At 34.2% G+C, this 16,962-nt stretch overlaps 1 protein-coding gene across 1 annotated transcript in view; it reads left to right on the plus strand.

The window, feature by feature from the left end:
• Positions 1-16,962, plus strand: part of SLC10A7 (solute carrier family 10 member 7) — a 116,164-nt gene that overhangs the window by 28,171 nt on the left and 71,031 nt on the right. The window contains exon 5 of the mRNA XM_015818188.1: positions 13,834-13,872. Coding sequence (XP_015673674.1) covers positions 13,834-13,872 — 39 coding nt within the window. The remainder of the gene's footprint in view (positions 1-13,833; positions 13,873-16,962) is intronic.

The following is a 16,962-nucleotide window of genomic DNA, read 5'->3' on the forward strand; positions in this document are numbered from 1 at the left end:
GCAATCTCTTAAATTGAAATGGCATATCCGTTGGAATCATAGGAATGCGAGGAATGAGGACATCTTCACCTTTGAAAGGTCCTGTCAAGATTGTTGCTTCTACGATGTTGCTCATTAATTTTTTTACTGCAAGCTGCAGTTTTACTGCAAGATGGCACTGTTTTTCAAAAAAAGCATGTTTTACCTGTCACAGGTGTGACATCTATATAATAGTAGGTATATAAAAACACGCGCGTATTCGAATGCAACGTTGTGTCAAAATTTCAAAGCAATCGGTGAAGAACTTTCGGAGATTTAAGATTTTGAACAAACGAACATTTACATTTTTATTTATATAGATTATTATTATTATGGTTGGTCACATAGTCAGCCAGATGTTTAGATTGCATCTGGCATTTTAATCCATCTACAGAGTCTTTCCCAAGGACCTAGGATAGACAGATGTTGTTGTTTGATGGTGTTAAAGGTATCATCTCAGGATGCAAGTAAAACTATCTTTTGCAATTGACTAATAGTGATTTTATCAATGTCAGATGGTGTTCAAGTGGAGCTCCAGATGTTTTGGATTGCCCCCAAGACGTATACTATTATTGGTACTATTATTGATGGGAGAGGCACTCTTCATTTGACGCCTCTGATGAGATCTGTCCAGTGTAGTAGAAGTTCTGGTGTAGTACTTATCCTCTTCAGAGCATGCAACCCCACAAGCACATCAAAGTAGTACATTATTTGGGGTTATTATTATTGTTAATATTTAAACATGTTTATTTATTATTTACTTATAAAATTTACGGACCGCTCATCTTACCATAGGCTAACTCTGGACAACTTATAATCACACACACATACACACACAAAACATAAATACCAGAAAATGCTGCAATTCAGTTAGAGAGTGTGGGGGCAAGGTGGGGGGGAAGTAAGATCTATTGTTAATCGATCAACCACCTGTATGTATGCCTTCCATATGGCAATGATTCTGGGTATCTAACAACAATCAAACAAGGAAATTACAATAAAACTGATAAGAGATGACAATAACAATAGACTGGAATGAATGAAGCAAGGAGTCTCACTCTCCCTTGTCAAGGGTCTGGATGAAGAGCCAGTTTTCAACCACAGATTATGGCCGTCTGGATCTCAGGCAGAATCTTATTCCAGAGTAAGGTGCTACTAAAGAGAAGGCATATTTCTGGAGTCCTGATAATCATAATGATTTGGCGCATGCCAATGCTACAAGACTGAATTGGCCAGGCAGATACAAAGGAAGATAGATTCTCCCTCAAATAGCTGGGCCCTATGCCATGTAGGGCTTTGTAGATAATGACCAGACCTTGAATCGCACCAGAAAGCAAACTGGCAATCAGTGCAGTTCATGAAACAGAGATATTACATGAGCATACCAAACCATGCTTCTCAGTGCTCATACCTATGTATTTCATACCAGTTGAAGCTTCCAAGTGATCTTCAAAGATAACCCCAAATAAAGTATGTTGCAGTAGTTGCGCTATGAGGTAAGTAGGGCATGAGTGACAGTCTGAAAGACCTCCTGATCCAGGAAAGGGTGTAACTGGTGCATCAGATGAAGTTGTGCAAAGGCCTTCCTGGCCACAATTCTCACCTCCTCTTCAAGTAGCAGCTGCAAGTCTAGGAGGAAACTAGAATACATTTATGCACTTGGATGATATTGTCTGTTGACACAATCTCAAGGTTCTTTTTTTAAACTGAACACATTCTTTCACTTTAAACAAGAGATTCCTTAAATCTTCTTCATTTTCATTCCTCAAATTGTATATCTGAAGTTGTTGATGTTTCTCTAAGAAATTTTAATTCTAATTTGTTTCTTATAGTCCAGTTTTTTTCATGACATATTCTGTATATAATTTAAATAAGATGACAGTGTACAATATTCCAACACTTCTTTCCTAATTTTGAATTATTTATTTTTCCCTATGATCTGTTATAACTTGTTATAATATATTTCAGAACTATATGTTTTGAACAGGTAGATAAGATGGTTCGGTACTCCTATATTTACTTTTTTATTTACTGTGTTTTTATATGTAATTCTAAGTAATTACAGCAATCAAATAAATAGGATTAAAAACAAGAACAAAAAACCTCCAACTATTACATCCTGCCAGTGTGCCTGCATTTCAGTGATAGTATGAATTTCCATCTAATCCTCCATCCTTAGACAATGCCACATTTTACAACTTTACAAAAGGTGATAAAGAAAGAGTTGATCCAGATATCTTTCAAGACAGGCTCTTCCAGAAGATGAAGGCCATTATTAAGAAGTCTTTATGGTGGGATCTCTGTGTAGATGACATTCCTTTTGTGGAGAGACTCACAGCAAACTTTCTTTCCTGAATTCAGTGGTCAATCTGATTCAGTCTGGAGTAGGTTGTCTCACTGAAAACAAGGCCCTAAATATATAAGAGTGTCAAAGTGAAAACTAGCACCTTAATTGCATCTGAAATTAATTAATTGATATGTTGTTCCTACAGAAGTAGTTCTATATGAATAAACACAAATGTTCCCATGATTACCTAAACCACTGTATACTAAACTAGCTCTAGCTTTTGAATGTTCCTAAATAGTTGCAATAATCTAAACACAAGGTGGTATGGATGTGAGTGATCATGAGCAAATACAACATATCTGATGCAATTGTACAAAGTTCTCTTGGCTGTGACATCTTCTTATCCTTAATCAGGACCTGTTAATTCAAGAGCACTCACATATTTTGAGCTATGATTAGAGGAGAATAGTTTTATCCAGAGTTAAAAATAACACATTCCTAAAATATGTTGGTTTTAAATCCTTAGTCACTCCATCTTCATGCAATTAGGTCTGACCCTTTTTCCCCAAATGCAGTTTTCAGGAACTAGGTCAGGATCACTACATTTCTTTTCTGGCCAAGATTGTTAATATGGTAGCATATTGATGCTACCTAATTTTGTGCTATCAGATGATCTAACCCAGTGACTTTATGTAGATGTTAAACATTAAATGTTGAGGTCTGTCCATAATTCATTGTAGACTATATTGATAAAATCTTTAGTGCAATCAATAAAGAAAAAAATAGACATCTTTATGGAACTTTCTTAGCTTTTCCATTATACATTTTGAGTTAACTCCTTTTATCTCAGCTGCCCCTGTACTTCTGAATCCAGACTGTACATTTGATAGCTGTATTTCCATATTTTGTTAAAGTCTACATTTCAAAGTTACTTCCTTTAAATAAAATGACACATATTCGCAAAATGAGGGATAGGATTACAGTCTATCTTTAGCTATGGTTTGGCTGCAAATTAAAATTGTTATTCTATTAATCGTAATAGATACCCATACCATTTTTTTTAGTGTGTATGGCCCAAGAATTGCTGGGACTAAGATTAAGCCAACTCAAAAGGGAACTATTATACTTGAAAGAGTACCATCTAATTGTAGGAGACATAGTTTATAGAACTACACCTAGAGCAGGCAACCTTGGAACTGGTGGGTACTTTTGGAATTTTGAGACCATGTCATGAGTATGCTTATAAGCTTATAACCTCCAGGCTATCGTTGAAGTAGTTCTTGCCTTTACACCAGAAGGTTGCCATCATGTGGAAGTGATCAGTCATAAGATATCTATGTTGTAGAAAGGTACTCCTCATTATCCCCTCTATTTCTTTTCCCCAAATCTCATCACCCACCCATTTTGGGGTTTTTTCTGATGAAACATGTAAATAACCAATCAAGTACTCAGTTGTAAGTGCTTAGTGCTCTGATTTCTCTTCAGATACTAGATACAGTTGATTTTCTTATAATGAGTAAGTAATGCTCTTTTGTCCTATACTTAAAATAGCAGAATACGTCATCTGCAGAAACATGTTTGTGGTCATAAAACATTCCAGATACATTTAAAAGAGCACTATTTAAGTGATCTTTTTGTTTTATTTAGAAAATGATATTGTTTGAGATTGGGGGTGGGTGGGACATTGATATATCCAGGCCTCTAATCGTGTTATAGATTATTTGCCAAGAGGTGGACCCAGGGCCAGGACCTTGACGTGGTTCATCACAGCTTAAAATCTAAGACATTTTTAGCTTTAAATGAAACATCTTGTTTGGAAGGCTGCTTATTGTTCTGTATCCATTAGAGAATACCTTCTAAGGTAATTTAAAAGACAGAGAGGAAAAGTCACTTGGAGATATAAAGTGCTTGACTAGAGGAGAGTCACATGTTGGCAGTTACTTAGGCATTGCTGTTCAGGGGCCTCTTCTATTAAATCATAAAGTGACAAACCATTTGTTCTGGTATGACAGCTATTGCCTAGCCTCCTAAGCTAATAAGCCTTTGGTAGTGAGCAAAACTGAGTCATAAATTAAAATTTCAGATAGTTTCATAGCTAGTGGTTTGGGGCTGTCTTTTATTCATTATTGAGTAACCTTTTACTGCCTGCAACTGTGCATGTTAAAAGTTAGATTTTGAAAATAACCCAGCAATTGAGTTCGTCTATGATCAGAAATATTGTAGTCTTGTCTCCCTCTCACATACATTCCTTTCTTTTCACACATAAATCCATTTGGAACCCACATTCCTTCTCTGCCTAAGAAAGTAAGACAGCATACTAATGCCTATCTACATATGTGGGAGTAAGTACCATTGAATTCAGTGGGTTTGATTTTGAGGAGACATGCAGTGTAAATCATTAGTTTATGTGACTTAATGCAAGCAGCAGATAGATTACACTAGAATCTTCCATCAGTCAGAAGGATAGTGGTGTCATCAGTTTTTCAAATAAAATTACATATGCAATTATGCTATATAACGGCTATTGCTTCATGTTGCTTTCTCAAGAACACCTGCAGATCTCTTGAAAAGGGTCAGTCCTGTAGTTATATGATGAATTATGCTTGTAATTACACTTGGTTAATAATACAATTGTGCAAGGAGATTTAACAATGTATATATTCTTTGTTTTTTATGTACTTTTTTATACTTGAAAATTAGTTTTAATACTATTTATTTTAACAAACAGGAATTCCAAGGCTTAAACATAATCTTCAGGGTATTCTAAATAATAAAAAAAAATATTTTTATTTCTTAGAACGTATTTCATAAAATAATTTTGGTATTTCAATTCCTTAAAGAATATAGAACATAACTCTTTTTCATTGGTGGCACCATATATGTAGAATGCCTTCTCTATAATGATTTAACTGATACTGTTATTTGTAGCACAAAATGAATATGTTTGCAAAATTACTATAGTGAATATAACTTTTACATTGTTTATGTGATGTTTCACTAATTTTGACCCCATGTTTTTAATTTTATGTTGTGATATTATATTTTTATTATTTGTTATATAAAGATTTTATAAAATTAATTTAATGATTATCTGAACTTTAGTTTATTTTAAAGTAACAGTAGTAAATAAGATGCTTAATAACTTTCAGCTATGAATAAAGCCTTCCCTCCAAGCATACACACATATAGCATAATTCAAAATTAAAAAGAATATGGAAAATTAAAGAATAATATGTGAGGTAGAAGTAACATGCTGAAGAACAAGACATGTAGAGAAACAAAATTGAATAAAATCTAATTCAAAGGTTTTTAGAATAGACTATGTGGTGACCAGGGGCAATGTCCTTTATACAAAGTATTTCTTCTGAGATTGTTTAGATTAAAAAAAGATTAAATTAGAATATAGCATTATATATCATGTCACTTTTTATTTACAAGATGCCTCTTTGCTCCACATAGAGTACATAAGAAATAAAAATGATGGCTGGGTATAGCCCAATGGTCTGTTTGGGACTTAGCTCCCCTACTCTGCATCCCAGGAGTAAATGTTTTGAAAGTGGCTGCATGCAATTTGCTAGCCATTTTATGAGTAGGCAAGCTTTCATGGCAACCAAGGTAATAACAGATAATAACAAATATGCCTACTGAATAGAAAGATAAATCCTCATTGTCTTAAAATGTTAAATCCTTCCCAGATGTAACATTCTATGTAGCAAGATTGGAACTGGCATTTAATCTTGCAGTTATTCCTAACCAAAAAGAATTTTGTTGAATGATATTTTGTTGACTGGGGGAAGAGAGGTTGAAGTAAGAGATTTTAAGAAATAACACTTGAGTAGAAGATTTGAATTTGATTCTTTGCTTGTTGGGTGTACACCTTCCTCTTATTCTTAGATCCTCCGTGATGATGCTATCATCTGGATCTATTCTCAGAGAAAATTTATGAATTCCCTATGTCATTTATGTAATGCACCCTCTATCTGCAATTTTCTTGGAAGAGAAAGAGAACCTATATATAGCTGGGGGGATATGAAATGTAATTATTTAAAAAATGAATAGATTTTATACCTTACCAAACACCCACATACACCCATACATGCATAAATCACAGAAAGGGCACATCTTCCACTGTCCTTCCAGGCTAAGTTAGGAACAAAGGAAAATTATATAAAGTTCTGGATTAGTGACGGTCTCCATTTGCATTGTATAGCAACAGGATGCATCTCTGCATAAGAAACTATATGCACCATTTTGCACAAAGGATGTTAACTTGAATTTGGAGAAAGACTTGGAAAATAGCATTTGCAGAGGGGGAATATCACAAATAATTAACAACTAGTTCATTTTCACTTTTATTTGATTAGTATTGGATAAAAGTCAGTCAGATGACCCATGTGAATAATACATTCATGTTGCAATAATAATGTGTAAAAGTTCATTCCTTGTTTGATGCTATTGTCAGGAACTAAAGATTGATTTCCTTATATTTTTTATTAAATTTATGTTAGATTGTAGCAGATCATAAGTCTGCAGAATGCCAGGTGGTACAAAGATGCTGATGTAATTGTCTCTTATTGTGTATTTACCTTATATAAGACAATACTATAGACATAGCTATAAAAGTGAATTCTTTTCTGAAGCCATCACTAACAGATTACTGATCTTCCTGAAGTAATAAAATACTAGAGGAATTGGTTGCCGTTGTTTTTAGAAAAACATGGGCATTAACAATGGATTACAATAATAGAAACAATGTGCTTGAGACCAATTTAGTTGGTGGGAAAATGCATTGTTTGATATTGGTTTTTTTTTGGACATATAGCAAATATAATGTGGTTTATAGATACAACAAAATATTAATAATGTGGAAAATATGAATAGTACTATAATTCAGCAAACAATAATAAGCAGCATAGAAAAATTCCCTCTTATAAAGGCAAAGCACTAAAGTTAAATCATACAAAAAAGAGCAGAACTCAGTTGTCTAAATGACCAAAGATATTAATGTAAAGAACTTCACTGGTGCCACAATATTTATAGACAAGATGCCAATGAGCATCTGTATAGAAATTTTTCTTTAACTTGAGTACTACCTCTAGGAAGATCACCTTCATGGCAATGCCAGCCCATTTTCGCTGAATAAATACAGAATAAGGCTTCTATACATACTCTTACAAGGGAAACCAGTCTTTCAGATAATATATTCACAGGTTAAGATTTTAAAAATGAAAATTAGCACTTTAGATTGTACCTGGAAGTAGTCTGAAATTGATACAGCTAATATACACTGACAAACTAAGATGGAATGACCTAGTTTTAAATAATAATCATCATTTCTTGAATCAGCTACAATTTTGAAATATAATAGCCAAACAGATTACCAGTTTAACTGAATAAGATCATTGTAGTCCATTCTATACTTCCATTATATTTGAAAGTGTTACTTTTCATTTGTTCTTTTCATAATAACTTATAAATACTTTTTTCATCAGGATAAGGTGGAACAACAACTAAAGACACAGTATACCTAAAACTAATTCTGATATAATTGCAATTGTTTCCAACAGTATAAGATTATCTTGGACTTTTGCTTGAACAGCGGGCTATAGACCTAAGTGTTCACAGAAAACGCCCACTATAATTGTTATCTGTTTATATATGAAATAGAATCTCAATAGCATTCTGGATCCTTTAATGTTTGAAGTGAAAATCAGTATTTTGAATACACTGCCAACTGCCAACAGTGATGTGTTTAAACACTAGCTTAATAACTGTAGATAACCAGGAGCTGAAAGCAGTCACGTAAGTGACTTGGCAGAAAAAGGATGTAATACTGATTCCTTCTTTTGCTGCTTACCAAAGGATATTAAAGGAGGTAACTGTGTCCTTCTCACTCTGTATAGAAATGTGGTTCTATCTGTCCTCTACAAACCCCCAAGTGGATAGTAAATTTGGTAGACTTAATTATAAGATTCTGCTAAAGATGCATTCTACACAGATTCTATTCTTGCTGTACTCTATAGCAGATTACATGTAAAGATGGCCCAGAATATAGATAATATTTGTAAATGTAAATAACTCTGTATTTATAATAGCTGCAGAAATCATATTTGTAAATGCTGCATCCCATAGATTAAATAGATTATGATAATCTTATTGATTAGTATCCATTTTGGGCTTTTCTTTTTTAAAGCTCAGGTTCAATGGCTAATTTTTAATTCAGGGATTTAAAAACAAAATTGTTTAAGATTCTGAATACTTTGTCAGTTAAAAATACAAAATAAATTGCTTCAATTTAATTTAAATTCTGGCAGCTCTAGTCCAGTACACACCACATGTATTAGATAGGAACTTAGGAAATTCCCAGTCAGTATATATATCCAACAGGTTTGGTTGGAGAAAGCTGCAATGAATTATGAACTGAAATCTCCTTTCTCCCTACAATGGACACTGTCACTGGCCAGTACAATTAGCCCTTGACTTTTGACCACAACAGAGCCCCAAAATTATGTTAACAAACAAAGCAATTGTTAAGTGAGTTGTGCCCCATTTTATGACTTTTTTGCCACAGTTGTTAAGCAAATCACTGCAGTTATTAAATGAATCATGTAGTTGTTAAGTGAATCTGGCTTCCCCATTGACTTTGTTTGTTGGAAAGCAGCTGGGAAAGTTACAAATGGTGATTACATGATCTTGAGGCAGAGCAACTTTCATAAATACATGCCAATTGCCAAGCACCTGCGTTTTGATCACATGAGCACGGGGATGCTGCAGCAGTCGTAAGTGTGAAAAAGAGAAGTCACTTTTTTCAATGCCATTTTAATTTCAAATGGTTACTAAACAAATGGTTTTAAGTTGAGGACTACTTGTCTGTGGAAATTCTCAGTCATCCAGGTCATGGTTGTCTCAAAGGTGTTTTTTGTTTCGCTTCTCATCCAAGAAGCTTTGTCAGTTCAGGAACTGACAGAAGCTTCTTGGATGAGAAATGAAACATTTTCAAGGAAAAAAACAACAAGAAAGTCTAGTTGCCTTTTGAGAATTACTTGTATTCAAGTAGCCTCTTATAAATGAGAGAAAACTAAACTTTTTCTATTGTCTGGCTGTATTAAAACTTATTTCACTTCTTTTGAATTTTATTTTGAAAAAAAAATTGAAAATTTATTATGAAAACTATTATGTAATTGCTAGATGTGTGAAAGAGAGAAAGAATGAGAACAAATCAATAATAGGATTATCAAGTAAACATACAGTAGGCCTAAGTGTCATCCAGTTCTGTTTATTGGAAAAATAAATGAGCTGTACAATATGATACTCTATATCCAGAGCTAGATATTACTGAATTTTCTATGCTCATTATAAAATAGAAGCTAGACTTTACAGTTTTATTACAAATAATGAAGTTTTAAAAACCACAAGACTTTTGGGGGCAGGAAATGAGAATGGTTTTTACTTCAAGGAACCATTTTATAGATTGTAGTTACCTGTAGAACAGTTCACACATTTCTATTTTGCTATCCTGAAATAGTATTTTTTAATATCCATTTACAGTTATTTAAGGGTCCCTGCGTGCTTAAAACAGCATCTGAATATAGATACTTTTTTTCTCTCTCTCTCTCTCTCTCTCTTAAATAAAGCTATATCACAACTTGAATGTTCCATCAATGCAGAAGAATGAGAGGGGAGTTATAGCCGGAACAATATGTAAAAATACTGCTCGTAAAAAAAAGCCTTTATTAACTGTCATCATCCCCAGAATATATGTTCAAATAAATGTTGTGTAATAACTAAATTTGAGATTAATAGGTCCCTTAAGAAATGGTGAAGTCATTCAGGATAGTCAGTGAAAAATAGGCTGCAAGAATGTAAAATGCACATATTGTCCTGCTTGCATGCTCTCTCTGGTGTCCTTCCCATTTGTCAATGTCGGCAAGCTCTGTTCTCATTAAAACATTCGTGCACAAAAGAAACTTAATTTTCTTAAGAGGAAAGGACACCTGATTCAATTTAGCATCTGCAGCCAATAACTTGAATATATATTCTTTTTCAGCCTGGAGTCAAACAAATAGTGATGAGTGGCAACTGAAATAAAATACACTGCTTTTTAACCAATCACCATTATTTTTGCAGCCTCTAAGGTATGCGCTTTGCAGACTAGAGGAAACACCCGCTTCTTAAAAATTGCAGTTAACATTTAACTGGGATAATAATCCTTTTTATTCCAAAACAAGATTTTTCACAAGCTAAATAAGGCAATCATAGTTTTTAGACCTCTTCACATTATAATATGTAGTAGATTTTACCTATCTAACACTAAAAGCATCTTGTATTCATATGCTTCCAAGGTAGTGGCCACCCAGTATGGTTTCAAGCTGTAAGATGCAAACATTTATGTACCACAAATATTTATACTGTTTTGTTATGTTAAATTAATGCATATAATGCATTTATCCCATGCCTAAACCAGAGAGAGTAGTGATAAATAACAGTAACTGCAATTTTATGATAGCCAGAATATTCAGACACAGTAAAAAAAACTAGCCCAAGTAGGCATATTACAGGATTGCAGTCCATACTGCTTATAGTCATTTCTTTTTGGTCAGTATAAATTTCTTTGAATTTTGTGCTACTAATTATCTACCCTTTTATGCCTAGTATTAAATTTTATATCTAGAATTAATTTTTGTAAGTGTGGCATTTTTATTTTATTGCTAGAATTAGTATATGTGTAGTGCATATGCTTAACCTAAGAGAGAATTAATTTCAGGAACATTTTTAAGCATGTACTAGGGGAAAAAGGGTGAAGGTTACCCTACACAGTATTTTCAATCAAATGAAAACATTAATTCATGACTTGTATTGACCACTGAAAAATTAACAGTATTGATTTCTAAATATTCCAGAGAAGAATTACAATTCTATACTTTTCTTCCCAAAGTGATAGGTAAATATTATGCCAATTTGCCTTATTAAATGATTTGCTACACGTCTGTTAGTTCTAAGCCAGGATTTGGTTTTGTTTGTGTGCAATCAAAAGCAGAGAAGTGGGATGAGTCTTCAGTTACTTTTGCCTGTTGTAATTGCTGAAGTACACAATATGAGGATTCAGAAATGGGTTTTTCTTTAGTTATTTTAGCTGTTCCCAATTTCCTCTTTCATTATTACTTGCCAGTGGTTTGGCAGACTTTATTCTGTGCATTTCATTTGACCATGTTTCCCAGGAAAAATGATGTGGAATAAAACCAAAATTCTGCTAAGGATAAAGAAAAGAAGGACACCAAGTAATATCAGAGTTTTTCTAATCCCTCTGAAATCTTAAATATCTTAAGGTTTGGGCCTTATAAGGCTTAGTACCTGTTACAAACCTGCTTTGTGACTTAGATTAACAGGAGAGGCTCTCTTTAAGATTCTCCAGCTGTGACTGATGCTGCAGATCTGTCTGCTATGCAGGAGACGGCCTACTTATTGTAGCTCCCAAGCTAAGGAATGCTCTCCCCAGGAAGACGTATTTGGCTACCATTCATTGAATGGTCTGAAAGAAAATAGCAAAAAATACAGTAATAGACTACAAGCTACGTTTTTTGTGAAACATATACAATATAGCCAGAAATAGCTGTTGTTCAGTGGTTAACTGTTGTATTTCTTTCTATCTTTAAACTACCTAAACAAAAAAATAAAAAGCCCCTTCAAAAAAATCATATATAATATATAATTAAGACAACATAATCCATTAAATGTTCAGGAGAAGAAAATGTTGAGTGCCTAAAATATAACATGGTATCAAATACCTCTAGGTCTGTAATGCATCCAAGAAATTTTGCTCTCAAGGGCCTCCTCGTTTGGTCCATATTTTAAGAAATTCAGTCATAACATTCAGTCATCAATTCATGTTTAGCCCATATCCTTCCCATCATAATGTCAGGGATGACTATTTGAATACAGATAGAATTCATGAATCCATTCTACAAGCACTGTAATGTGCCGTTCAAGGCAGGAGGATACCAGAAGAGATCTTGGGAGATGATTAGAAGAATAGGAACAGTCCTGTAAGAACAGGTGATTCTTCAGATACCTGAACTTAACTTAAACCACATTGCTTCATATGTCATAGATTATTTCCTCAAGGTTTATCAAGGTGTGGAATTGCAAGTTGAAATCCTAATGTTACATTCTGACTCGTTAAACCATATCATGTTTATTGATTGTTGCAAAGATAATTATTTGGACTGGTTCCTCCTCCTCGTGTTCAAAGGCAGATGCTGATAAAGTAGAGGTGTGAAAATACTTTGTTGTAGTTTTATAACTGTCAACTGTGATGTTTTATTTAGCTGTTTCTATTCAGAAGCTCTCCCCACAACATGGAACGCCATATGCCATTGTCCTTTTTAGCAAGCAAGCAAACAAGGGCAGCAAAGCAAAACAAAATATTACAAGACTGTGCTTGCTTGTGTATGGGCCACTGAGCCCTGTGGTCCAGGGCTATCTTTTATTGATAAGGCCAGCCAAGGATGACTCTAATGAAATTATCAAAGCTTTGAATAAATTATGAACTTGAATAAGAAAGCTAAGCTCTCTGGAGCCAAGCATCTCATTAGCCATTCATTTTCATTACATTCTCATAATAGAGCAGTAGGTTCTACTCAGCGTAGCCTGTGTTTTGGACTGGGTTCAAACTTTTCAAGCTCTTTCAAAAATCTTTTTACTCTATGGCTGGAAGATGTCCTTGGTGGTAACTTTGATTCTGCTTCTGTTTTCCATGTAAATGGCACGTTTTCTTTTCTCTGCCCCCCCCCTTTTTTTTTATGCTGTACTTGTTTCTACATCATCGGACTGGATGCCATGGAAGAATTCCTTCCTTTATGGTAAACTTGAAGCTTGACAAGATTTAAGCATTTTCTGTTTCTCAGAATCTAGTAGTTTGTCAGAATGCTTTTCCCCAACATTATTTCTTGGATATTTAGGTAAGCTAAACATTTCTTCAAACTGAGTTGAGTTGTTTATTTTTCTTTTTTCTTTTTCTTTTTGCTGGATTCATTATATTCTTTCTGGCCTTTGGAATTAAAGCACATAGAAAAATTGTAATTTTACTGCAGTATATATTCAGCTAAATGCTTATAGCAAAATGTAAATTCAGTATTCTACTTGAAATACACTAAAATATACTTAAATATATATTCTGTTCAGATAAGCATCATACTATTAATTACATATTATATTATTTTTCTACTGACTTCCTTTTAAAAAATAAGTCTACCTGTGCTTTTCCTATAAGGAATTTTGTAAAGCATAAACATGGTAATTGATGTTTTTTTAACAACTTCCTTTATAGATTTTTAAGCTGTCCAATGAGTATAAAAGTGAAATGCGAATTGTAAACATAAATAATAAAATAACTATTATCTGAAATGTGACTTTTCATAGGCTATTTGCAATGGTTTTAAATGGCAGTAGTTTACTAGAATATATAAATTAAGTTCAGTATTATACATGAAACAGCAAGATTATTATTGATGTTTCTTTCATTCTTTTAGGCAGCTGCTATATTTAACTCAGCCTTTGGAAGTTTTTTGGTAAGTAATATTACCTTCCAATATTGTTTCAAAGCCTTACTGTACATTTTTAACTATTACTGTATATTGAATTAAATTGCTATTATCATATATCATGCTTCTCTTTTAAATACATAAGCTTACATTTCTTTCCAGTATCTACAGCTTTCCAGAAAATTAGTGCGTGAATAATCTTTGATCAATATAATTTAATGATGCTTAAGTACATGTTAATAGTCTTCTTAATGAGGAGACAATCCATTACTATTCAGACATTTGGGAGGCTAGTGTCAATATATTGATTTTCTAATGAGGTTTATCACACAGTCATTACTTTCTATTAAGATGCCATGGTTTTTTAAAGGAATATGGCTCAGATGATGAGAGAAGCAATGCTAATTCACTGGGTGATAAGTCACATGATTAGCATATTTTGCTGCCAGAGAACAAGCTTATTCTACATCCCAAGGGAAACTAATGGAAGGAGTAAAAATAACTGGGCCATTCAAAATATAATTTCTGAGTGTACATTTTAGCATCTCCAAGCACAATATACTGTAAAACATACAAAAAAGGAATCTCAGTAATAATTTCCCTTCTTTAGTGCATTATACAAATCAAATATCTGGGCATATTTTTGCATGAAGTTATATTTTTATAATGTAAACTGTTTATCTTCGCTATAGTCCAAATCTTTTTTATTAATGGTATTAGTAAATACATAATATAAAGATGCATGAAAATGCTCTTTATAGATCATGAATGCTTACTAATAGATTAAAATCGATGTACAAAAATGCTCTAAGGAATGTTACACAAGATTGATAATTAGAAATGCGCTTGTATTAAGATGTGTTATTGATGTTAAAAATTTTAACTCAAAATATCTGGCATTTTTAAATTGTTCTCATTTTCTTTAGGATGTAAATTAACTTGGATACCCAGGATTGTTAGTTTTCTGTTCATCAAAGGCTGGTTTTGCGGGTATATCATGTGTAGAAAAGAACTATTTCTAGGACTGGGAAGATGGAGTAGCAATTACTGTGGGAATCTGAATCATTGGTTTAGGAGTAATGCAGTATAAATGGCTATATGTGAAGGGTCAAGATACCTTACAAGACCCCTTCCTGAGCTTCTTGCTGTTTGGGGGTTCCTCCAGCTTCTATTCATTTAGGGAGATTCAGGGAGAACTCAGGTATATGTGACTTCTATTACAACTATGAATTTGTCCCAAGTGCACATAAGCAGATGTACTTTGGATTTCCTTTTTCTCTTTAAAGAATTGATGTTTGATCTGAATATTGAGGACATTAGGCTAGGTCCTTTGTCTTCCTGATCTAGATGAGATTGTGGCTATCACACTGAAGCTTGAAATGGTCTGTTAAAAGGGTTCCTCCCAGACACAGATGGTAATTTCCCCAAGTTATTGGTAGTAGTTCCACTGAGCACCTGGATAGAGTAATGGAATTGGGAAGCAATTTAAGCCTTTGGAATAATTGCTCCTGAGTAACTTCCTTTGACTGATACTTAGTAGCACTTAATTTCTCCAAGAGAAGAAGTGACAGAAGTAATACCTGGAATGTGATAGAGGAACACAGAATTAGACTAAACTGGTTTATTATTTAAGTCTGTACCATGGTGGTAAGAGTAGTGAAATAGTGAATTTTCTCTGCTTTTCTGTGCTTTTATAGTGGCATTTCCATTTGGTGATTTTCTTTAAGATTGCTTCTTCTGTATTAGGGAATGATGGGCAGGAAATCTCAATTCCTAATGCAAAATGTTGCTGATAAAGTCTCTTCTATTTACTCTCTGTTGGTAGAGTCATAAATGCTTGGGATAACATCTGGCAATATTATCTTTCAACTTGGGAAATGGATATTCCTTAGCATGACCTCTGCCATCTTCAAGCTTAATTCATGCCCCTGTCACTCCTTTAGGAGAATGACATGTGGTCTGATAAACGTTTCTTTGAGGGAGAGAGGCATGATGTCCTGTGTTGAAGATCACAGTGGTGATCCTCTTTTCAGCAAGCCATCTCTGAACCTGTATGTTTTAAATATGAATTGTCCAGTGTCCAACTCTGGGAAGTTTATTGAGAATGTATCAAGGAGTCGGCTACAGAAAGCTGGAGAGGAAGTGTTTTATCTGGCCTCTTTTCACTCTGCATTCAGGCTTAGATATAGAATGAAAATGACATTGGTCACTCTAATACACAGGTGTCAAACTCACTGTGTCATATGACGTGTCATGACGTATTGTGACTTTTTTCGCATTGCCGGAGCTGGGGTGGGCGCAGCCTCTGCATGATGCAACTGGACCATGGGCCGGCAGTTTGACACCCCTGCTCTAATACATGAGCCTTGTCATGTCTTAAGTGGGATGAGTGTACTTATTCTGACGTTATTAGATTTTGCAGTAACATATTTCTGTTAATCATGGTATCCTTATTGAACTACCTGAAAAGATTGGGGGTTGGAGCATCATGGTACAGTGGTTCTACTTCTTCCTTACTGGGTAGTTTCAATCAGTGGTAATAGGGAGGAGAAGCCAATCTGTTAAGAACTTTCTTATGGAATACCCATTCTTCCCCCTACTTTTTCACATACATGAAATTACTGATGGAAATCCATCAGTTCAGTGTGAAATATGAACAATATGCTGATTATAGACAGCTATAATTCACCCTAGGCAAAGCTGGACATGCTATGGAGAGAGATCTTGACCAAGTAGATGTAGCCTGTTATAGTCAGACTGAACTGCTACAAGACAAAGTTGCTGTTGTTCAAACAGGATCTCTGCGTGCTTTGAGTGTAACTCTGAGTGGGATAACACCTTTCCTGAAGGAGCAGGTTTGCAGCTTGAGGGTACTCCTGGACCCATGCTAAAACTCAGTAGGCAGGTTGTGACAGAGGGAGGTTTGCCTAGCTTCTACTATTGTACTAATTTTGGCCCTATCTGAAGTGGGAGGCCCTGGCAATAGAGATTCACGCTCTTGTTTATTTATTTACTAAGGCTTATATGCTATTCCAATTAAAAGTGACTGTAGCAGCAAATACTTAATACAGTAACAAGATTTAAATATTAAATATAACAACATAATGATAAAGTAAT

This window comes from Protobothrops mucrosquamatus, unplaced genomic scaffold (genome assembly GCF_001527695.2).
Source record: "Protobothrops mucrosquamatus isolate PMUCROS unplaced genomic scaffold, P.Mucros_1.0 scaffold696, whole genome shotgun sequence".
Lineage (NCBI taxonomy): Eukaryota > Metazoa > Chordata > Lepidosauria > Squamata > Viperidae > Protobothrops > Protobothrops mucrosquamatus.